General features: G+C 30.3%; 1 protein-coding gene across 14 annotated transcripts in view; it reads left to right on the top strand.

Moving 5' to 3' along the window:
- Positions 1-25,352, top strand: part of LOC105194352 (potassium channel subfamily T member 2) — a 255,391-nt gene that overhangs the window by 123,340 nt on the left and 106,699 nt on the right. For 4 of the 14 annotated variants that reach the window (XM_039453282.1, XM_039453279.1, XM_039453288.1 and 1 more), the window contains one exon: positions 5,775-6,024. The exons of 9 other annotated variants lie outside the window; for them this stretch is intronic. In XM_039453282.1, coding sequence (XP_039309216.1) covers positions 5,775-6,024 — 250 coding nt within the window. Of the gene's footprint in view, positions 1-5,774; positions 6,025-19,478; positions 24,030-25,352 lie in introns of those variants that run through there. One more of the 14 variants, XM_026137912.2, reaches the window with a different exon arrangement.

Raw genomic sequence — 25,352 nt, 5'->3', positions numbered from 1 at the left:
TTTAGCATTTGCTGATATTATTTAGCAATATATTTTTAAAAATGTTAAAAAATTGATGATATTGCTTTATCCCTTAAAAAAAAAAGTTGATAAACTTGTTTCAATAAACAGATTACTGATCAGTAACTGATAATATTTTATCAGTTAACTGACGAAATATAATCAGTTACTGATCAGTAATCAGTTTATTGAAACAAGTTTATTAACTTTTTCTTATGTGCGTTGTACTTTATGTTCGCTGACTAAACAGTTGTTTAAGAAAAGGAAGAAATTTAGATTATTTCAAATTATCTTTATTTAAAAATTGGCAAGTAAAATTTCATTATTTAAAATTCTTATTTTTTATTATTCAATATATTTTTTATATATTTATATTTTGTCACGATATATTTTATTACGACAGACTTAATCCTAGATCACCATCTATGTGTATGACTTACCATGTGCAACTTTTACGTTGCTGTAACCTTTTTATAATATAATTTGAAGACTTGGATCGAAGTTCAAAAAATACTAACCATTCATAGGTACGATAAACCTGCAGAGACATTTTTTTTACATTCTTCTCAACTTGAGAACGCACGAAAGTTTAAATAGAATACCTGATACCTATGGGTGGCTAACTTGTAAGTTTTTGGCGTTTTGAATATGCCTTTACTTTTTATTTAACATGCGTTTACTAAGTTCTAGATATGTAGTATAAAAGTAAGTAAATGAAATTGAATTAAAAAGAAATTATTTTGGACTAATGTATACGCATTATTACGTGATGTGGAATATTTTTTGCTTTTTACTAACGCGCGCAAACACTATGAAACTTTTGGAACTCTGTTCGAGATCCGTGTTTTTTAATTATGATAATACTATTTATTCATTACAACCTTTTGTCCATCATATTATATTGTTCAAATCATAACATTTTGCTTATTGTAAAATCGTGATTTGTTGATTTTTCAAAAATGTCGATATTTTAATTTTCATAATTAAATGTTTGGGTTTCATATCGTACTATTTTATTTTATTAGTCCAAAGGACCAATTAAAAAACCACCGTTTTTTGCGTCAAGTTAAAATTAAAAAGTTTAAGATTTTTTTCAAAGTACTCATTTTTGCAAATTTTTTGTGATACAATTTCTTTAAAAGTTGCAATTGCTTGAGAATAAAATATTTTTTATTCTGGCCTTATTTATTGTCTTTATCTAACTCTGAGATATCAATTTCACATATTATGAGCAAGAAATATGCTTTTTGTTTAAACGTATAGCGTGACAAAGTTACAAAATTCCACAAATAGACTCGTAGATGGCAGGGAAGGTAACCAAAAATTAGATGAGGGTGATCTAAGATTAATTACTATTTCTACAATTTTATTTCAGAAAAATCTTAGAGTGATTTATTTATCATAGTTTTTTTTTATTTGTTTTATTTAATAGTTGATGGCAATTTTAAATTGATCTGACCTGGCCTAAACAGTATAGTCTAGCTGCGTAAGAAATGTAGAAAAGCGGGTCACGTAAAACAGTTGTTTGTTGTGGAAACGAAAAACGGGGCTCTATCCAACATTTTTACCTTCGCACGGGTCAAGATGAAGGTGTTTGTGGATGTGAATTTACGATGTTACTAGGCGGTGGGGTTATCTCATTATTTTCTTTGTTCACAATATGATGCAGCTCCGAATGCTATCTTTTATTTTCGCAGAGCTATTCTGTTACGCAAGTTTTATAATAACTGCAATTGAAACATTTTTAAGAAAAGTATAAACTCTTTTCAGCTGTACAAATATATGTATGCTGTTGTATAAATGTAATAAAATACACTTATGTACTTCTTATAAATATTCTTTTTCTATCAAAAGATGCTATACATATAAAATTATTTATTAATAATAATAATTCTATTCTCTAACAAACAAGAACAAAAGAATAGCAAAAAATCCAAATTTTTTAATGTTGGCTGTGGCATCTTTTTAATAAAATTTGAAACCTCAATAATTGTTCCACACAAAATTTCTTCTATGAAAATATTATCTAATTGAGCTCACTTATTTTGATTAAATTGTTCAATTATGTAATTTCACAAATTGATGTGTTAATAACAGAATCTTGAAATAGAGAAACTTTCGATATGATTATTATTAAATTTCTTTTTACATCACCGCAGAAAAGTCTCTAAAAATAAAGTCAAATTTTATTTTATAAGAGGAATGTGTTGTTGCTGTGCTATAAAAATAAGCTATATCGTATTTACTTTAATATCTAACTACTTTGACTGTATCTGTTTAAATTATAATTTAAAAATTAAATTTTAAATTTTAATTTTCATAATTTAAAGTTTATAAAATATAATATAAAATTAACCGTTGTTTTAGTAGCTTTAAAATTGCAGAAAAATATTTATTAAATGCATAGTATATCATCCATCTCATTTATCTCAAAATATTATGGATATTTAATAATTGAATTGTTAATTTAAAAAAAATGTTAAATCTTCAAATTTAAATTAAAAAAAAAAAACAAAAAAAAAGATTTTTTTCTAATTATTTAAATTAGCGCCATCAAAATTTGCATAAACGCTTTATTGGTGATCTATTTATAATTACTGGTTGTGGTAACCATTTGAAATTTATCCTTTTAGCTAGATTAAATTTGAATGTTTGAACACGACTCTTTTTCGAAACCTAACAAAACAAATTCACAAGATAATTGGTTTTTATCAATAAAAAACATTTAAAATTGCCAAGAGAACAATTTATTTTCTTTATTGTATTAAAAAAAAATGAAAGCCAATACTGAAAGTAATTTGCAAAAATTACAGAAAACTTTCACATTGTGTTATCTGATATTGTAAACATTCGAAAAACGGTTTAAATTTGTGAATTTAGAAAGTGGAATAAAAAATTTTCTTTGGTACATTTTTCTTGTTCAATAGATGACATTTTTTTGTAACTCAAAAAATCATTTCAAGACTATTTCTTCTCATTTTCAATACAGAATATAACCCGTTTTCATAATTAACGATGCAAACAAGCGAGCAAAATGAGAAAATGCAAAAACCGTGTTACAAAAAAAAATAGGACATACAATATGACACCTTTTCAAAATTGACAATTCAATAAAAGAATTGCGTAAATAATTAAATGTATTTAGTGACTATAACAATATTCAGGTATGATATAGTTTTAAACAACAGTTGTGTATTATTTATATTATTTTATAAAACAATATCATATTATATTTATTATAAAATAACATTAAAATAATTGAATAAAATATTTATTATTTATACATATAATCAGAATAATTATTTGTTCTATAACCATACTACTGAATTTCAAGCACAGGATTTTGAATGAATCACGGTTACAACATTAAATGTGCATGAAAATATCTTTTATTTGCATGGATATTGTGGAACGCTTTGAATCCGATATCCGATTGAATTTTTATAGTTGTTACAACAATATTCTGTACATTTGGGAAAGAAATAAATATAAAATGTTATATTGATGTTACGCTGAATAAAGTTGTTAAGATATGCCCATTTATATGGTTCTTACAACAATAATTCTTATAATAAGTAATATTCGGTTAGAATACCTTCTTCTATATGATGGCCTCAATCAAAGAATTATTACTATTTTTTTAATGTAATCTGCGGAATAAAATGAAATAATTGAAATGATTGAGTGATCTGTTAGATATAATTGCAACAATAAAATAGACAGCAGTATATCAACGCAAAGAATTTTTACGTAAAATTAAGTATGTGTTTTTGTGCATATTATCTCTATCCTAATCAGTGAAATGTTTGTAGAATCCTAACAGGTTAGCAGCAACTGTCTGCATTAACCTCATGTTCTTCTGACATAATCTAAACTAATTTGGCAGATGGTAACGCATTCTGCTCGATTTCTGCTGCCAATTTGCATCAAATTGCTAAACTGAGTGTAAAGCTACTCTATTTCTGCCATCAATTTGCTGCTAAGTGCTGCATGTGAACAGATTTTATTATAGTACTTCTGATAGCATGTTATAGTCGTCATCTGATAATATAGTTATACTACAGTTAGATTAATGTTGTAACATATATATATAAATATATATGTAGCAGATCTACTTGCTAAGAAGGGGAATCATAAGTCACTTTCAAAGTATTATTGTTCTCATAACTCTTTTATAAGAATAGGCGGAAAATAGCATTATTATTCTGTTGAAACAACCTTAATTTTTTTTCCGTATAAAACATATTATGAACAATCAATTAGTAATATGTATTTGCATACATGTTTTGTATATGAATGGTGTTGTGCTTCACAATATGCATGTATCGTTTGATTTTTTGTTTATTTTTTAATACTCGTGCTTTGAAAAAATATTTAATGTGCAATGATGTTGTGGTATGGGAATATAATTAAAGCGCGGTTAAGAAAACATTTAAAAGGACCTTTTTACCTAAATTTAAAATTTTAGATGATTATAAGGGATCAATTATGATTTTCTATTATTGTCACAGCCTAGTGACAATAATAGAAAATAATTTATAATAAATCAAATTTCCACAAATATTTTAAATTATATATTAAATTATGACTATGTTAAGACAAATAGATAATTTAAATATTATCTATAAATTAATTATATATATAAGCACATCATCTTTTATTATTTGCTTATTTAGAGCATAGACTTTCGTCAAACGTAGATTATTGAGAGTTGAAAAATATGGAGTCAAATTTATTCAATTAATTAAAAGAATTGTTAAGAAAAAGATACAATTATCAAAATTATTTACGCGATTTATTTATTTTAATAGCGCGCTATTTTAAAATCTATGCTTGGAAAGGAGAGCATGCTGGAAGTAATCGTTATTGTGCAAATCGTGTCAATAAATTTTAATGTAATTTTTAGTATTGTTTAATTCTGGTTGTTAATCTTACGAAGTATTTTAAACAAAGAAGAAAAAAAAATCATGCGATATTTTCATTAAATAGAAAAAGTTTTATAGATTCTGTTACATATTTTTTTAAAGATATAATATTTATCAATTTTTTTATTCTTAATTTCAACTGTGAATCCTTTAAATTTACATTTCAAATATTTGTAACTTTTTCAACATCTATGTAAATTCGGGACTGATATCAAGAGAGCTAAAGGAATAAGAACTAAAATAACCATGAACGGCTGTGCTGACATTTTCACATCAGCGAACAAATTCAAGCGGATCTTGAGATTTACATCCATGTGAATGGCTTTTCATCAAGACATCCGCTTTATTTCTCTGACGCGAGATTATGAAATGTGCCAGATGTTTTGTTATCCGACTGGGAAGTGACGTAAAAAAATGACGTAATATACGCTTTTCTAGGCTAAATTTTGACTTAATCCGCTACATTTTACCATTTTATCTTTTCATGTAACAGTTTAATTTAAGAACTTTTGATACAATTCAGAACTTTATTTTATTAAATTCCAATAATTTTATTGATAAGAATTATTTTATGCTGTTACAGAAATCATATAAATTTTTTTTTTGAAAAATATAATTTTTCTTCTAAGTGCGAGTAAAAATATATAAAATGCAGATATTTAGGAAACACTTTGATATTATTAACAACATTTTTATATAACACTATTGCAACAATTCAATAACGTTTAACGAAAGAATAACAAACATTCTGTGACAAAATCGCATTTTTTTCTGTCTTGTTTAAAATACTTTGTAAAATCAATTATACAAGCAGTCCTTTGATCGCGAGTACTTGCGTGCTGAGCGCAGACATGTCGATGTACTTCTTTCGGCTGCACAACCTGCGCCGTCAGGCGGAGGAGGTACGGAAGAAGCGACAAAAACGTGGCAGAGGCAGTCAGGGCGGTCAACTTGGGACCAACCAAACGGACCAGTCCCAACCAACGGCTGGATCCATGCAATGCTGCAACCGGATCCATCGAGGCCCGAGCAGACTTTTCGAACGGGCCCCTTTACAACCTAGCGACTCGCTTGATGAAATCGCCTTCCAAATACCGAGGTAATCCTCTCACTTGCACGCTTCTGCCTCGAAACTTTCTTCATTCTCTGTGTAGCTTTCTTTTCATTAATGTCATTAATCCTTTAGACATATAGTTCGTGATTTATATAGTTACTTGGAATTTTTAATTAATACTTAACCCCAGCTCTCCACTTATTTTTGGTTATCTTCCTCCCCATTCATGAGACTGTGGCACCTGGTACCTTCTAACTTTGACACGCTATATCTCTGAACAGAAAACATATTTTTGGCTCATACTACATGAAATCAATACTTCAGAATCCGATAAAGATAATAAATGAGATTTGAATCCAAAATATTTTATCCTCAATGAATTACAATTTAAAAAAGATAGTGTTACAAAAATTTGCAAAAACTAAATATTTTCGATAATTAAAGTACTTTTTGAATCTCATTCCTAGTCTTCAAATTGTATAAAAAAGTTATAGCAATGCAAAAAATTATATAGGGGAGTTGTACCCATGTATGGGGAGCTAAGGTTAATTATTTAGCAAATCTTAAATATGTAATTCAAAATATACATACTATAATTATTTATCTATATAAATGTAGTTACACTTTTGTAAATATAAGTATGCTTTAAAGATATTTACGTGCAATTTTGGTTAATAAATAATATGTTTTTAATAATCATTTTTTCAGAAAAAAGGAATTATTATTAATTATTACAAATAATGATTTTTAATTATAGCATAGAATTTACGTAAATTTATTTTAAGCTGTTAGCCATTACGTCATGTCATGTACTGTGGCTTATTTACATACATATTTATATTATCACGTTGAAATCGTAAAATAGAAAGGCTATTCAGATGACATCACTAATGCGAAATGTTCAGTACAATAAGGTGTAAAAGCTGAATGCAGTCTATCGTCATTTAAATGCAGTCTTAAAATTTTATATTCTAATCCGCTTAACGGATTCATTAAGACTTTATCCGTAAGTTTATGTTTTGCTTTTCAAACACGGAACACCTTACATTTCAAGAAACAATGATGAAACGATTCACGCAATTTAAAAATGTCAGCTTGCGAATGCTTATCTAGTACCTTTACGATCCAAATGTAATTCTCATCCTGATCTTCGCGTGAAATGAAAGTCGTAAAGCATCACGATAGCAGTAGAACGTTCCACTTCTTACGAAAGGGTCAAAGGTCAAGAGATGAGACTACTAAGAAAAGAAACGCAAAACTTATATAAACATAAAAAATCTTAAAATAAATGTAAACTTTATTAAACCGTCAGTTTGTGCGTTGTGATTATTTTTGTGCAATTTCTTAAAACAAAAAAGTGAAATGCACAATTAAAGAACAATATTGAATTTAATATTTAAAATGTTTTTTACACTTTTTATTTTTTATGTATAAATTAATATTGTTTATATAAACTGGAATTCTCCAAATAATAACAAGTTATAAATTAGACGACAACTTAAAAACTAATTTAAAAAAAAATTAACTTGAGACTTTTTTTGTAAAACTTTGAATTTTATCTGATCTTATAATTTATAAAAATGTAACATATTTTTCTCAATGATTGCGTTTTTATCGATATAATGTAAACAATTTTTCGGACAAGAGAAGCGCATTCCTGTTCGACGTTCGGTTTTCGGGACGCGGTGCTGTCGGTTTGACGTTTCGCCCGTTACGCTAACAATTTTGTTGTATCAAAGTTCTATTATTGAAGTTGGTGTTCTTTAAAAGAAGTGTTGTGTCATTTCTTGACGCGTGTTCGAGTTTTCTCGCGCGAGCGTTCCGCGTACCTTTTCCTACGAGTGCAATATTTTTACTTCGTATTGTAATGCACTTTTTTTTTTATTTGCACGACAATATTCTTTAAAACGACAATCGCATAAATACAAAATTATTTGTGATGTAAACTAAAGTTACGATAACTACACTTTGCAGATTGTAAAGCTATCAGTTCTCTCTATTTTGCTCCATTCAGCGAACGGAAGGTATAGTGACAGGGCGCGGTATTGCTCCCTCGCTCAACTCTGGGCTACATAGAAGTCAAACTTTTAATTTGTTTAATTACGTTTGGCTTCTGAGAGTGCCCGTGGACGCAATCCCCTCAGGATTAGCCTCGCTTTCTTGTTTTCAACGAGCGAAAGAACTCGCTTAGTTGACGGAATTTCTGGAAGCAAGCCCAGAGAGTCGCGGTTGACTAGTTTGGAGACGAGAAGATGGAAAATGATGGTAGAAAGAATTGGATTACGCTTGGATACGCCAACCATGCTCCCACTCAACCCGCAAAACTTTCGATCCTATCCTGAGATTGTCACTATTGCGCGTCTCATAAATTGGAAACAGTTACGCGAAAGCGACACAACTATTGACTTTCTGACTTTTCAGATATGCTTTAAAATAAATAAATTGTTTGCTTCAATAAAACTATTGAAGCAATGCAAAATGATATTTATTATTTATTTTTCAAATACTTTTATATCAACAATTAATTATTTAATACCGGTAGTACAAAGAATTTGATAAAATCAGAAAATATTTTGTTAGTTTGTCATTTAATTTTTTATGTAATCTTCATTGTTCTTTTGATACATTCTAATTTCTAACTTATGAGATATTGATTTAGATATTTTACATAATATTACTTTATAATTAAATAAATTCTACAAAACGGAAAAATTATGATTGAAATTTTTCCTAATTAATACGCTATTTTGTGCTTTAGAAGATAAACCTTTTATTTGATTTTAAGCTCAGCCTTGCTTCTCGGCAAGCGAATCATGCGGGATTTACGAGGTAAAGGATTCGGTAATGCTAGAGGAGTTTAGTAACGAGGTGGTTTGAGAGGTCTAGAAGAAGCTAAGAGTGAATAGGTAATCCCTATGGTCGCCAGTGTTCTGCCGCGCCCATGAGAACCAATCACGAACACACCCCTTTGTCAAAGCTCACCCATGTCATTTACATTGGCAGCAAATTTATGTCAGACTATCTTCGTTTAACGAGCTCAACGGCACAACAAAGTGACACGATTCTCGATCGCTTATGACTTCGTTAAAAAAAAGTGGAACGCTACTTAAAGCTTTTCTAAATTTGTTACGGAAACTTAAAATTAGAAATGCTTTTCGCTTTTAATGTTATGTAAATAAAATATAAATTATGTAATATTCGGAAAATAAGAAATAATCTTATGTAACCTAGTTGCACATTTATATATTGTATAACATTTTGGCAAGACACACACTCTAATTTAATATTTGTCTATCGTTATCTTAATCAGCTATGACACAAATGTATATTTATATAGATATCAAGATATTTGCTTGATAATTTGTATACTATACTGTACCTCCTTGTCAAGTAAATATCTTGAAGAGTATAGTGTTTAATCAATATCCGTCAATCGGCATTGACCTAAAAATGTCGCGTAAATGATGAATTTTTTTATACTTAGAAATTTGATTGCGTCATTTGTAAGTTTAGCGTAATATTTGCAATTAATCTTGGCATTCATTTAATTTTTTTATTATAACATTGATTATCATTGGTCTATAGTGAGTGGTTTTAAATATTTATGGGAAACGTACTACAAATGTGATTCATCAGTTTTTAACCGTCACGCTGATCTGATATGCAAAATAAGTTAACTTTCTTGAGAAGCGAGGTAAATAACTCGTGCATGTTATTATGAATGTTGTGATTAAATTACACAATAAATATTCAAGGATGTCTTAAATAGAAAGTAAAGAAAATTAAAAATGAGATACTTGGATCTTTTACACTGTCATATAAAAGTATGTATAATACAAATGTAATATAAATAGACGAGAAATCAAATAAGTTTCATTTTCTTGAGAAGCAAAGTAAATAACTCGTGCATGTTATTAAGATTGTTGTAATTAAATTACATAATAAATATTCAAGGATGTATTAAATAGACGGTAAAGAAAATTAAAAATGAGATATTTAGATCTTTTACATTATCCTATAAAAATATGTTTAATACAAATGTAATATAAATGGATGAGACATCAAATGAACGAGACAGTAATAAAACACAAATCAAAATAAATTTTGTCATATATGCCATATTTGATTTTTAGTAAAACTAAATTTAGTTAAACTAATATAAGTACATATAACTGTTTTGATATATCAACATTGGTTAATTTTATTGTAAGAAAATTATTTAATGCGATAATTTTTACATGTAGTCTTCATATCTTTATACTACTTTTTTGTTTTATTTTGTTTAAACAAATTTGTACGTATAGCTTATTATTTAACGTTTCAAAAACAAGTAATTATTTAAATTAAATAACATTAATAAATTGCAAGTGATGGGACTATAAATACAAAGCGATTAGCATCTGTCGTTTTTTTTTTTTCATGTACGAAATGAAGTTGATAAATAATTCATTTTAGATAATAACAGAAAACGCAAAAAGAATAGAATACCTTTTGGGTGCGGAGCATTACAACGTGACGTACGCGTTTACCGTAATCAAGAATAATCGAGGTCTCGTGTGTCCCACATAGAAAATCACTTTGTATTGTCGCTCTGTGTGCATTTATACTGATGTCGGATTTTCAAATCTATCGCTCTTAACGATGAAGAGGGCAATGAGTATTATACTTTTATCTCTGAAGCGTATATATCCATAATAAAGTCGCAATCGCAGATTAAAAAAAAAGCTCAATAAAACATAGACACTCATTAGCGCGGATATATTCATAATTCGAGCTCACCACTTTTCAGCGCGTACGCCGCATTGTCGAGACAATGGTGCGAAGAGATAGCAAATGGTAGCTTTAAATTTGCTTTATTGCTAGATAACTGCATCTCATAAGCGCGTCTTGTTATTGCCAGGAAAAAAAATATTACATTGTTCCATGAGGAATATGTTAGGAAAAAAAGTATAATATTTTTTGTGTGTAAAATTTGAAAATGCATATATAAAAAATATAATAAAATTTTGTTTACAAATTAATCTTTAAACTTAAAATAAGCAATAAAATTTTGTTTCTTTTTTTTAAGGTTCAAATTGTTTTTATTTATGAATTTTAATAGCGATACTACAATTTACGAATGTACTTTTAGTAGCAATTTTAATAACTATGTAATATTAAAAATTAAAATAATGCTTGAATTGCTATATTTAAAAAATGTCAATTTTGTGAATTTTGCATTAAAATTAAATTTAAAAATAAAAAACCATATATACATATATATAGGGAAGGGTGGAATAAATTGGAGCTATTTGCAGTTTTTGCTCTCTATGAAGCGCAAATAAAGTCCGATCGTAAAACCAAAGGTGCCATTGGAAAAATAAATTAATCCCTTCATTTTTGCTTCAGATTATTTTGAAGTATCTTTCACTTGTGTTGAACTATAATGGAAAATGTAAAAACGTTCTTTTCAGTCCGATTTGGAACCATTGGTTTAAAATCAGATCACTCCCTTATCCAAATCCGACATTCCTATTTTAGATAGAATCTTAAAAGATTTTAACGTATTTTTTTTTAGTGTATTAAGTAAAAACAAGTAATTCGATAGTCGAAAGTGAAAATTTTATTTAAAAAAAAATTGGAGGTAGTTTATGTAATTAGAGTTATTTCAGTTTATGTAATTACAGATTATTTGAAATCAATAAAATTCTATTATTTTTTAGTCCAATGTGGTTTAATGACCTATAATATTGTACTGATTTAACATTTCTAGGACCAGATCTAGTTGGCCGATCACTACTGCTACGATCAGGTTACAATTCTAATGTAGAATTCTGATTTAGACACGAATCCTTTCAAATTTTGGGACAAATTTTACAATAAACAGCAAAAGTAATCACAAAACGCTTGATATTTTTAAATTTTACACTCTTTAATTATCTTAAATCAATTACCTTTTAAAATTTTAATATTTTTTAATTACAATGATATTCTATTTTTAAACAAATTTTATAAGATGGTAGAAACACATTCGCATCTATTTTATGGGTGCATTCCAAGTTGCGCATGAAACGCATAGAACGCATTAGTCTGCGTAGCGCTTTGAAACTGAAAAAATTACAGATTAGGTACGCTAATCGCGTTAATTATTCATGTAATTGCTCTTCCATCGTAAAGATACAAATACAAAATATATAAATGTTCCATTAGCTGTCACGTCGTCAAAAATAACGTTGTCGTCAATTGTTATGACGCATCATTGCCGCATCAACTGCTTCAAGTCGAAATTGATGCAATCAATGTGCTAAGAGGGGTACTATAAATGCAGGACAGTTAGTGCAATCTAGGGAATCCTTAGCATTTTCAATGCGTGCATTGGTTAATAGTTTATGGGCTTTATGCGTAACTTGGAACGCAACCTATGAATGTTATGACAGAGAACTATTGTTAAACCATTATTATTATACATGTTCGGTGTCTTATAAGGACTTTATATTATAAATGTCACGCAAATCTGCTTAATCATATTTATTTAAATTAAATAGGTCTTATTTGAATCCGATTGGTCCGATTTACTTCATTTTCCTCTATATGTGTGTGTGTGTGTGTGTGTGTGTGTGTGTGTGTGTGTGTGTGTGCGTGCGTGCGTGCGTGCGTGTGTGTGTGTGTGTGTGTGTGTGTAATATGTGTCTAACATATCCAAGTTATAAATAGAGCATTTCGTTTGAGCGGCACGATTTTCGATAATTTCTGAGCACGAAAGCGTTCAATCCACTTCAATGCCATAAGGATCGCTTGAAGCTTAGGAAAGAAATAACGGAAGTGCTCGCATCGTTTCGTTAAGGTGCAGACAGCGAAGCTGAACCGTATATTTTCGTTCGATATCGGAATAAATGTTCTTACTCTCGGAAGCTCGTAAAGTCAATTTACTGCTCGGCACATTGACAGATACCCGTAACGAAGTGGTAATAAAGCTCAAGAATAAAACTATAATTCCAGGATGTCTGCGAAAATCAGTCGGGCATCTCATTGCAGCATTTGAGACGCTACAGATTGTACGTGTTCTCATTGCACATTTAACGCAATACCACTTTCTACTTTTAAGTGCCAAACTACTTTTAATTATTATCAATTTTTTTATATTTAACTTAATGTGCAATTAAGGCGTATATTATACTTACATTTTATATACGTATATTGGACTCATTAAACATACATAATTATGATGATACCATGTTCTTAAAAGTAGGCAAATATGTTGTAAAATTTAATATTCTCATTAGGGATAGACATCGGACACCACTTATTCTATTATTCAACACAGCTTCGTGATTTAATTTCTACGTTCACATAACACAGCTATAGTTTTCTCCTCACGTCCGACGTACCTTCACCCGTTTGCTTTAATTGTGCTCTAATCCTCATTGCGCGCCTCAATTAGTCTCGATTACTCTAAATACCTTTCATAAATAAATAAAGGTTGAACACACACTCTTATGAATAGGATTAAAGTTAAAAGTTTACATAGGTTTGCTCCAGAAATAGATATTTCAAAATATATCTTTACTCTTTTAAACGAAGAAGTTTATATAAAAATACTTTTTATATATAAAATTTTTTTACGTGCTTCGACATACGATGTTAATTAATAAATACTAATACTTCAAGATATAATTTTTTTTAATTTAAATATACTTGTATGTGTTATTTGTGCTTGTCATGGTATTATTATTTTACATAGCAGTTTGTTTATTAATCAATTAAATCATTGAAAATTCATAATATACTAGACGTAATAAAAATAGCTTTACGTTCAGTAATCGAAATGTCCATTTTACATATTGTAGAATTAATTTTCTGTTTTATATTTATATTATTTAAAAGGGATTAATAATAATTTTTTAAATTTAAAATAGGATTTTATTTGAATTTTGAAACCAAAGTAGAATGATATTTACAATTTACATGAATCCAAAAGTCATTTACTTTATAGTTTTAAACTGAAAATCTTACATTGACTAATTGTAAGATTTAAAAAAAACAATGTTTTGGAAAATTTTAAAGTAAAGGTCTATTATATCGTGATAGAAGAATGAAGTGAGAGTCAGAGGTCGGAAGCAAGAAGCAAGCTTAAAGCTCGCCAAGTGTCTGCGTCAAACGTTGTTCAGGGGGCGCCTCGCAACAGTTCGGAAAGCTCTGAAAAGCTCCGAGTGCTGTCGCTGCGATGTCGTGATGGGTGTCTTACGAACTGAGTGCGTCAAGTTTGTAGTAACCAACCCTTGTCACTCGAAGTGGCCTCTTCAAGAACATGAGTCCTTGCACTGACATCGTAATCTCAGTGTAGGAAAAATACAGGAGGCAAAAACGCGAATGCAGATAAGCAGAGTTGAGAAGTAACGTAATACTTTTTACGCCGTTTTTTACCGCCGACTTTTACCGTTACATTTTTACACTAACAAATTTTATCGTTACTTTATAAATAGCAAGAATATGTAATCTTAAAAAATATTATAATTTTGAACCGATATAATTTGCTAGCATGAAAAAACTTTGTTTTCTCATGGAATCAAAGTATGTCCGTTTAAGATTATCAAATTCTTTCAAGACTTTATATTCTTGCTTACATTTAAAACAATGAATTATTGATTTAATACTAATTTTTTTCTGTGCATGCGTATGTATGTTGTAATTAATTAAATTTACTATAGATTTTGTATTAAATTGATCAAGTAGCGACAAAAACAGTTAGATGTCACTCTGAAAAGATCAAAATTTTGTGGCAAAGTAACAAAAAGTAGCTAATTGTTACTTTCTAAGTAATGGTAACGATAACGTATTACTTTGTAAATTAATTATTTACTCAAATTAGCAATGAACAACGGTAACAAATTACTTTTTATAAAAAGTACATTACAATAACGCATTATTTTTTTAAATTAATTTTTCCTCCTCTGCAAATAAGAGAAAAATCGTAAACCATCCACCTCCGTCGTCAGCAGAACTGTCGGTGATTATTGAAAGCTCTTCCTCCCGCATTTATATCTTCTTCTTATGTTATATGACAGGAATATTTGTTTTTTTTTTCCAAATAAAATAGACGTTACAATATAATTTATTTTAATTTTTGTTCTACTAAAGATTAATGTGTGTGTGTGATTCTATTTTAATCGGTAAATTTGTTGACGACAAACATCCTCAACGAAATATTATAAATGGATGATTGTATTTGATATTTAGAGGTTAATATGTAACGACTTTTAAATTTAACAAATAAAGAAATTTGTATTTCTCAATATTAAGGAAAAATTAAAATTTGTTTGTCATTTTCAGAGGCTAATTTTTAGTCTTCGCTTTTTGGTCTCTTGTACATGTATTGGATTTTGACATTAGCTTTATCACTCGTATATTATTAAACACATTTTCTACTCTTCATCGTAATATAAAAATTTATGGAACAGACGTGGATTTTCAATTACTTCTTACTTTTTCGCATATCGTTTCACATAATTTTAGAAAAAATTCTCTTTGCAAAGTGAACTAATTTTGTCTCATTTACTTTGAAAATGACGATATTTTCTTAGCCTTTTGCCTCCTGACATTGAATACGACCTGGTCAAAAGAACTCGTTGAGATATATACATGTGAGGTTTTAATCATTAGAAAATTGTCTTTAAAAAAGTCATTATGATAATCATTAAAAAAGTACTGTGAATTGTATATATTGAACATATTGTGTGTTTATTAAAACAAATTTATTTTAAATTTGTCTTAGTAAAGAAGTTTATTTAAGTAAACTTGTGTTTAGTTAATATCTTCAACAAACACAGATTAGAATTAAAAAAAGTTATCTAGGACATCGTATTTTGATTTAAAAGCACATTTTTGCAAAGAACTTTCACGCGATTATTATATAATTCTATGATCACTTTTTATTTTATATATTTATTAGTTCATTAATAAAGTTCAAATTTTTTTACATAAATTGATAGCTTCTTGTATTATTTAATATTTGTATTATTTATATAAATTAAGTTAAAATGTTTATTATGGATACGCAAAAAGAACATAAAGACTATGGATAAAGTTGAGCTTTACGCATATGTGTTAACTCAAGCACATGTGTTATATGTATCAGATATATAACAGGTAAACTAAAGAGAAAGTTAGAATCATGAAGAAAGTTAGCACACAAAGCTTCGATTTTCAACCTCGATGCACAACTTTATTATTACTATTATTCTTGACAGTTATCTGCTTCTACAAAAATGACATAATACTAATTAATGAAGGAATAAATAATAAAATTTGTTTCAAATTATGTGCACATGTACGGTTACGATGATAACTTTAAAATTCTACATTAGCATTAATGTGCTCTATTATAAATCAATAAAGCAATGGAAATTTAGATTATTTACAAAGGAATATGTTATAATCAAAAAGAAAAATGCAATTTTAACAAAAATTTTACTATATAATATAATATAACATAATATATGCATCTTTATGAAAGTCTAATTTTAAAATTTTCTCTGCACTTTTATAATTTTAAAATTTATGCTTATTTCAATTTAGTCTGATTATATATAGCATGTTATAAGTCTCTTTGTGATTTTAAATGTTGTAATTCATATTGTAGAATATAGCTCACATCTCTGCAAAAAGAGAATAAGACAATTTGAAGTTGCAGCCCTTTTTACGGTGCTAAAGAGGCATAGCGACGTTCTCTTTAGATGTTGGAATTCTTATGATTGATAGTGCTGGCGAAAGAACACTAACTTCTGCGACTTCACCAGTTGACGGTTCTGAAAGCAAGAAATGTATGAAGTAATGATCTTTTTTTGAACTTCTTACAGTAACTATGAACTTTTCTGTGCAACATTTCGGTGTCGGGTATAGAGCATTCAACTTCGTATCAATCATCGTCATTTTTATTTTGTCAGGAATATAATATTTAATGTCAAAATGTCAACTTTATACCTTAAGATTGTACTATTATACTTAATTTTTCTTTTCTTACAAAAAAATATAAAGAAATAAAGAAAAGCAAGTTATTTAATTTATCGGCGACTTTAATTAATCGGAGTAATCGATATAAAAAATTATAAGTAATATTTACATTATATTATAAATTATATCAAAATTTAATAAAATTTATTTAGATTATTTTTATATTTTCTCGTATCATTAATTTTTATGTACTTAATTCTGTACGTGAAAAAAGAGAAATATTTGTATAAATTGATAATTATTTTTTATTTAATATTTTTATTATTATTATAATTATAAAAAGGCATTAATTAAAAAATATAATTATTTTCGGGCAAAATGTATGTATACATATTGAAGTTTAAAGAATTAATTTAATGAAGAGAATATAATGTTATAATGTTTATATAATGTTTATATAATGCATAGAATATTTCTTTTAATTAAATGACTGTATTAGATACATTTCTCCGATTGATAATTTAATTATCATTTAAGTTAACATTTTTCTTCTACCGTTTTTGTCTCATTATGTAATCAGTGACATTCGCCGTCTCTTACAATGCACATTCGACATTACAGATTGATTTGATGAGAAACGAGAAGCCACCAGTCATCTGTCAGAAAATTCGATTCCCGAACTGCGAAACTTGTAATTCCCGTGGTCACAAGAAATCTCTAGCTCTTCGAGGAAATGCACTTCGACTATTGCTTTCAAAGTAATCAGACCGATCCCTATCGATTTTCAATTAACACGATATCTGTGATTGCTGCGATAACATTTCACCTTTGACATTAAAATGAACACATGCAACGTTTGACTTGATAATTATTTTCCACAAACATAATACGTATTTCATATTTTTATTATTACCTACTTTGCCAAACAAAGTATGTGTTAAAATATATAATTTATGACTTTAATGACTTAACTTCATAATAATTTCTAACGAGAGTTATATATATATATATATATATACATATACACAATATACAATATATTCTGCTCAATCGGAAAATACATATAATATAAATTGGATGCTGATAAATGACACATCAGCACCCAATCATTAACACATCATTGAGTTGTCAAAACCATTTTCATTTTATAGAAATTGAGTATATCAATACGCTAATTGTCAAAAATGTATTATTTTGGGCATTTTATCTATAAAATATATAATCTAACAATAAAGAATAGATTCAAGAAATTATATATAATTGTGCATATTCTCTCAAATCTATTTTTTATTATAAAATTAAAAATAAAAGAGATAAAGTAGATTGCCATTTCTATTTAAACAACACATAATCTAAAATCATTTTTCAGACGTCTTGAAGACATTGTATGGCATTATTTTTAGACTTTATGTTGTCTGGATACAAATTGGTCAATTTACGCAAAACAATGCAATATAAGGCTGCGAATAGAGCCGATCGCGATATTGAAAATTCTTTACGAGCCTTATCGAGGAAATTTCTCATGCATACCTCGTAGTCGGACGCCCTACAAGCTATTCTTAATGTTGAGCTGTTCCTTCTTTTCTGTATCTTCGCGCCGCGTCAATGTTTTACGACCGACGGTATCAGTATCTTACGGGCAAAATGGTTTCACTCATTCGCATTGGGATATTTTGGGTTGAGTACGACAGTATAGACCCGGTAGGTTTCTCCCGGTTCCTCGACGAATTTCAAACGTTCATGTGTATACATGATGTGGTGTGAAATTTGAAGTGACCCAGCAAAGAAGTCGGAAAGGCAAGAATTAATCTTGCATGCGGTATCCATATAAAGTTTGACCTTTTTTGTTGACCGCAGACATTCTTTATCCGTAACGGAAATTTATACACTTTAAGCAAAAAATTTCTTGTATTTTAAAAAATTTGATTAAAATTTAATTAATAAACAAATATTTTTTTAAATCCACATTAATAAAAGTTTTTATAAATAAATTGCAAAAAAATCTGCAACAAAAATTTTTGTAAAATACAATATGATTTTTAAAATGTATACTAATATAAATTAAAATTAATATAAATAACAATTTTAATTGAAAAATATGATATTTTATTTATCGTTTTCGGATAGGAGGACGAAGAGAATTGTAGAGATGCTTCTAGCATTAGAGGTATTAAATTTATTTTCTCAATTTAATTTGTGATATTACACTTTCTGGTCTTACTTAACAGTTGCGTTTTAAAGTCTAACAAACATGCGGCGCAGTTCGGGAGAATTTGTATATAAATTTATTTAGAAAATTATTATTGAGCAATAAATCCGTTTTCCACCGATTAGCCGTTTTTCTCAATCTAAATGTGTTAATACACTTTCCGGTCATAATAAGTTGTTGTTTGTTTTACTTGTGTTAATTTTATATTTTAAACTAATATTTTAAACATTTTGAACACTGTGTAATTCAATAAAAAATCACTAGTAAAGAAATTGATAATTAATAATTAAATTTACAAATTTATTTACCATTAAAAGATAAAGTTTAATGACTAGAAATTTATACAACTAGATTTAGATAGTTACATTAATGTAATCAAATTTTATGCATTTTTAGTAATATCGTGTTCTTGACTTATAACTTGCTTGATAAATGTTTTCAACTTTGTGAAATGAATTTTTGCAAATGCTCGATATTCGTGAATTTCTTTTTGTACACTATCTGTTGATTTACGTGCATCGTTTGCATATACTAGTGACATTTTTACGGTATATGGAACACCCGCAATCACGAAAGGATGTTTTAAAAATTTAGAGTGCGTGTATTTTATATAGAAATGTTGCGTTTCTCTTTCAATGTAATCCTCGTATACTTCATTAAATTATCAATCGTGATACAAATTGAATATTTATTTGTACTAAATAATGTGTAATAAATAATGTAACCTACAAAATTTTATTATTTTTCATAAAATTAAATTAAAAATGAAATATTGCTTCTAATATTCTATTTATTGTGTCTTTTCAAAATGTGTGGCATTAGTTTTATTTTGAATTGAAATTTTAATAGAATTTTATTTAATACAAAATATTCTTGTCTTATAAAGTGGATTTTTTAACTATTAATTTATAATAATTGTCATTTTTTAATCTTTTATAACTAAATGTTATTCTCATTAATTTATGAGGTTATTACATCTTTTAAAAAACTTATGCGTTTATGTGCTTTGCATTTAAATGAATTTTCCTGGAATTATTTTTTTATATTTTTAAAAAAATTTTCCTGCAATTTTATTAAACATGAGATATTTACATTTTTAAGGTAAAGCTTTTCGCTAAGCAAAGATCATCGGTCAAATCATAAATCATTGGTCCATCTGCAGCTTCTTATATCGTTGAAAAGCAGAATCGCGTCTAGTCGATTGCATATAAAAGATGGATCACGCGCTTATATATATATACGTTTTGTGCAGAACACACATCACACATTCAACACTTATCTTGTTCATCACACGTCATGAAATAATACATATTTTTAATAATACAATTTAAGAGCTGTGTTTGAAACTGAAAGTAACGATTCACGCAATTCAAGAGAATTAGAAATTATACTATATGTAAAATTACGCAAGAAAGCGTTATTTCAGCATTAAGGTTTTAACTGTGACCGTTTAGCCTTGTCAATTAGTTGTGAATATATTTTTTTTGTTGCTATTATTACAATTTTGCAGTATATATTTGTGCATAAAAAAATGTTATAGAAAAAATGAAATGCTCTAATATGAAGATTAGATTATCCTACGTTCGGTGTATTAGCACAAGCATAAGACAGTTTAATATAGGTGCTCGGTAAATGTGCGTTAATATTAAACTGCATATTATGGCAAAACAGGATAATTTATCATATACGAGGATATGAAATTATTCCTTATTGTCTAGCTCTGATATTATACTAACAGGCTAAACCCACTAATTGACTGACACGCTTCGGTAAAGATATTACTATTCCTAATTATAACGATGATGCTAAAAATAAAATTATAATTTAAAAATTACAGAAACTATTGAAATGTAAGTCCGTAAGTCTCTCTAAATACATAATCGACATTATATCTACATTTATTGTTTGAAAAATAAATACCAAAAAATCGAGTAAATATCAAGTTAATTTAATATGATGTTTAGTAACGTTTAGCGAAGTTCAATCATTCAATCATTGAATGAATAATCCATATTCACAATTACATTGCGCTACCGCGATCATTAGTTAAACTGACAACTTTTCTTCAGTCTTTTTCTACCATCATTTATTTATAACTCACAAAATTGATGAGAGTTACCGTCACTATTTCCACGAAATGAAGAGTAATGAGAAAATGGAATTTCTGCATTATCAATAATAAATTAATAGTTTATTTGTACAAAGGAAATATACGAATCATCTGTACGAAGAAATATTTTACATGACATAATTTTGAAGAATCTCAAATCTTAATTTTCTTAAATAATGATGATACATACGAAATAACTGACTCATCTATATCTAGTCGTTTGTGATCTATAATATGTTAATCGATACATAATAGTGAACGGATATTACGAGCTTGTAATCGTGTCGGACATCGCAACTGTACAAATTAGTATTTCTCATTTGGTTCCCCTACTGCGACTCTTCTTTGTTTATCGGTTTCTCTTTGAGAGAGACGATCGGCTAGTTTGCAAAGGAGAATCAGGAGAGGGTGAAGCGCGGAGCTTGCGCGGTGCTAGGGGTGCGCGTCGTCGCGACGGTGAGCTTGAGGCTGATTCCGCTAGTCGGCGCTAAGCCAGGCCACGCGAAGCGCGTTGTGCTTGCGGAGCTTTTACGGGGAAGGACCCGTCAGGCTGGCGGTACGACGTGACGGCACCTCTCGTGCGCACGCGAGAAAGGTGGGCTGATGGTACCGCGACAACGCTTTGTTCCCCAGTGAAACGACGGCCCGCACCGGACGCGAGCGACTGGGGCGGCGGAGCTTTCGGAAGATGCGGTACCTGAAGAGAAAGTCCCGCTGCCTCGTGAAAAATCGCGTTGAATCGCGTCCGTGACAGCAAACGTCACTCGGAAAAAAAAATCGCTTTGCTATCAGCGATACCAGCAACGATTCCCAAAGTAAATAGGACCAAGTACTCCCCCGAGAGGCTTCGCAATCGTAAATTTAAAAGTAAGACAGAGTGTTATTCTCAAGAAGCCTCCACAGTGCAATTCCGTAAAGGAAGGACCAACAAATATTGTTGAAGAGCTTTGAAGTAAAACTTTTGAAAAAAAGGACCAACGTTTTCCAGAAAAAACATAACGTGATTATTGATAAGAGAAGAGCGCCTCATTGCGAGACATTATGTTAGACATCGGTTCGCAGGAAGGATGGGGAGCGGTTTCCGAGAATGTCCTTTGGGATTACACGAGATCACAGTGAGTTGGTGGCGACATAAGAAAGAGAAGGACGCGGTGAACTACGAAGTGAAGGAAATCTTCTACAAAGAGATTTCTAATGTTCTTTCAAAGCGACTTCGCAAGGAGACTTCAACGAGTTTCGACATTTTCAAGTTACAACTCGGAGAACTTCGAAAACGGCATTGATCTCTTTAGGTGACTACAATGTGATTATAGCGAGCGGCTATAGTAACATCGGCCAAACCATGATCCCGCAGAAACGTTTAACGACGCGTCGTTGTTGATTGATGCAGTTTACGAAAATCGGTCTCATAATGATGTCAGTCGACATCATCAGCCTCGTCATCGCCTTCCTTCCAAACTAAGGAACTTTTTTCGACATTCTCGCTATAATCGTTCATCGTTCGTGGGAACAAACGTGATGAAAGTTTTTCTTTTTTTCCGAGGTTCGCCATAAATCGTCCTCCTCCACCTGATTTTAGCCGGATATTTTTCGTATGCGACAAGAAAACGTTCAAAAGAGTGAAAAAATTTCGCGAAGAAAGCCTCTTCTTAAGGTAACAAGGAAAACGTTTTTAAGAAGAGCAACCGAAAAAAACTCTTCTTAAGAATGTGAAGGGGACGAGATTAGTATCGCAGCGAGGAAGAAGTAGATTACAATTGCGACATCCGGAGAGTTTGCTTAAGTGTATTCGATTAAGGGAGCAATATCAGCGAATGGCAAAAAGGAAAGAAGGGAAAATGGGAGCGTAGGTGAGAGGGAAATGTGACGCCCGGCATCGTGTGATGAGTAAACAAGTGGGCGCACCTTCCTTCTAATTACGAGATACTTAACGAGCACGCTGGTTGGCGGGTCCAAAAAACGTAGAATATTTTTAATACGCGCACACACAACGCGCACGCACGCACGTACTTATGATACTCGCGTACGGCGCGTCGTCCAGGATGATGGATAATTTTAAGTGCAGCATAGGATGTAATTGACATTTAACGTTTTAACGGAAGGATTCAAAACGGTGGTCCAATTAGACAGTGAAGTAGTGAAATACGTGGTCCAAGTTCTAGTGGCTTAGTCGTATTTTTCTGCTGGCTTTACCGGGTTCGGTCATTGTGATCATTTACGTCGCGGTGCACCTTTTTACGGGTATATCCTCGCGGATTATGTACACCGGCGCAGAGGGTCGCGGATGCGAAAGGGTGGTGGAAGTACTCTAGGTGTATCGTGCAGGTACCGAACGCGGTTAGGCGTGCCCGTGTTCCAGAAGTTTCTTTCTGGTTCGTTAACCCTGCCACGAGCGATCGTGCGTGTTATGAGACTGTAACTACGTCGTTCTGCTGAGAGGGGTACATACGTCGCCACGACCGCGATCGGAGCACTCGAACGCCCGCCCTTTGTCCGATGGTCTCTCGTCATTGGGAAGAAAACAAACGGAAAACTTTCATCTTAGTGGTGGAACGTACCGAGCGGTCAAGAAAATACTGAACGAAAGTACCTGTGACTGTAGTGATTCCAAACGCCCGACTATATGAGCGCCAGTTTCGATATAGTGAAAAGATGGAGGACGTTCGTGGTGGCACTGTGGAATAACGCGACTCAGCGGGTCCGAAATGCCTCAGCGAACAAGACGTTAACGATGACGACTTCCAGCAGATACAGTAGCTACAACTGCCTCACCAGTTGGGATAGCTACGATCGAATTCCAAGGTATCGATCGTTGTCATTTAATCCTTAGGGATATATCGTGTCCGTCCGTGAAAAGATTTTAAAAAATTTTGTATATATCTGTAAATTTTATTCGTGATTTTAAGCCAACCAGTTTCCTTGCTACAAATATCAATCGATATTTTAATTGCATAAAAGAACGAGGAATTACTGTTGTTAATTATTTAAACTGAATCACAATTCTTGACACATCACAAAACGCAAGCAGGAATTGCGATAATTTGCTAATAATCTTTTGGATATCACATTAATTGTAATATAACGATAAAATATACACTTAATTATGTAATATGATTATAATCTGATAATCGCGCAATTTGTACTTCTATTTCTGTCCACATAATCCACGCAAATATTTATTCTGCATTTCTCTGTTTGTCTAGCCAATTATATCTTCAATATTAGATTACATTTTTTTCTAACTAGTCAATTTTTATTGAATATCAGTATCGATTCGTCATCGTTGTTACTATGAGACGCACTTTCTACTATCCTTCGTATACCTGTCATTTTCACACCTCCACAGTTTGTACGGCTCATGTCAAATGCGTATTAATCGCGCAACGGACTTTTACTATCCTGTAAAGCTAAGGTTGATTTCGACGTGCCCCGGTTAACTAGCGATGTGTTAGGAGTAAATATTTGCTCCGCAATCTCGATCCTGACTTCATATATTCGCCTAACTACGACTCCGTTGTTCGTGTAACCAATGTCGTTTGAACGTGTTTGGAGGATAAAATGAATAAATGATCCAAGTGTCGAGATCGATAAAAAAGAACTTAATTGTTTCATGCGTCGAGATAGAAAAATAATTTTTTATATCTTTTTTTTATACAATTAATTTTAATTATAAATTTATTAATTATTTCAATGTAACCGGAAATAATATAAACATTTTTAAACATTTTCTGGAAATTATCCTTTATAATTGCAGATGTTGTATTTGATATAGACAAAAAACTAATTCATTACTGTTACATCGTCATTAAAGTTATCATGTCAGATAATTCATTTTGCTCTACTAGTATTATTTATACTGCTATGCATCACCGAATCTTCTTAATATTTGAATTTATCATTCTTCGACATTTTAGCGTCTTCATTTTCGTACTTGATAATAAGGAATGATATTTCAAGATTCGTCACGAGAATCCAATACGCGACATGGATAAACGATACAATGTTCGCAGAGTCCATCATTCATTTTCAATCTGCGAGCGATAGAAATAACGGTCGCCTTCGGTGGCAGATGAGTTTGCCGCTCGTTAAAACACGACAAACAGCAACGGCTTGTTCGCGTTTCAC

This window comes from Solenopsis invicta, chromosome 1 (assembly GCF_016802725.1).
Source record: "Solenopsis invicta isolate M01_SB chromosome 1, UNIL_Sinv_3.0, whole genome shotgun sequence".
Taxonomy (NCBI): Eukaryota; Metazoa; Arthropoda; class Insecta; order Hymenoptera; family Formicidae; genus Solenopsis; species Solenopsis invicta.
Note: the sequence above shows the minus strand (reverse complement) of the source record. Positions and strands in the feature narration are given on the sequence as shown.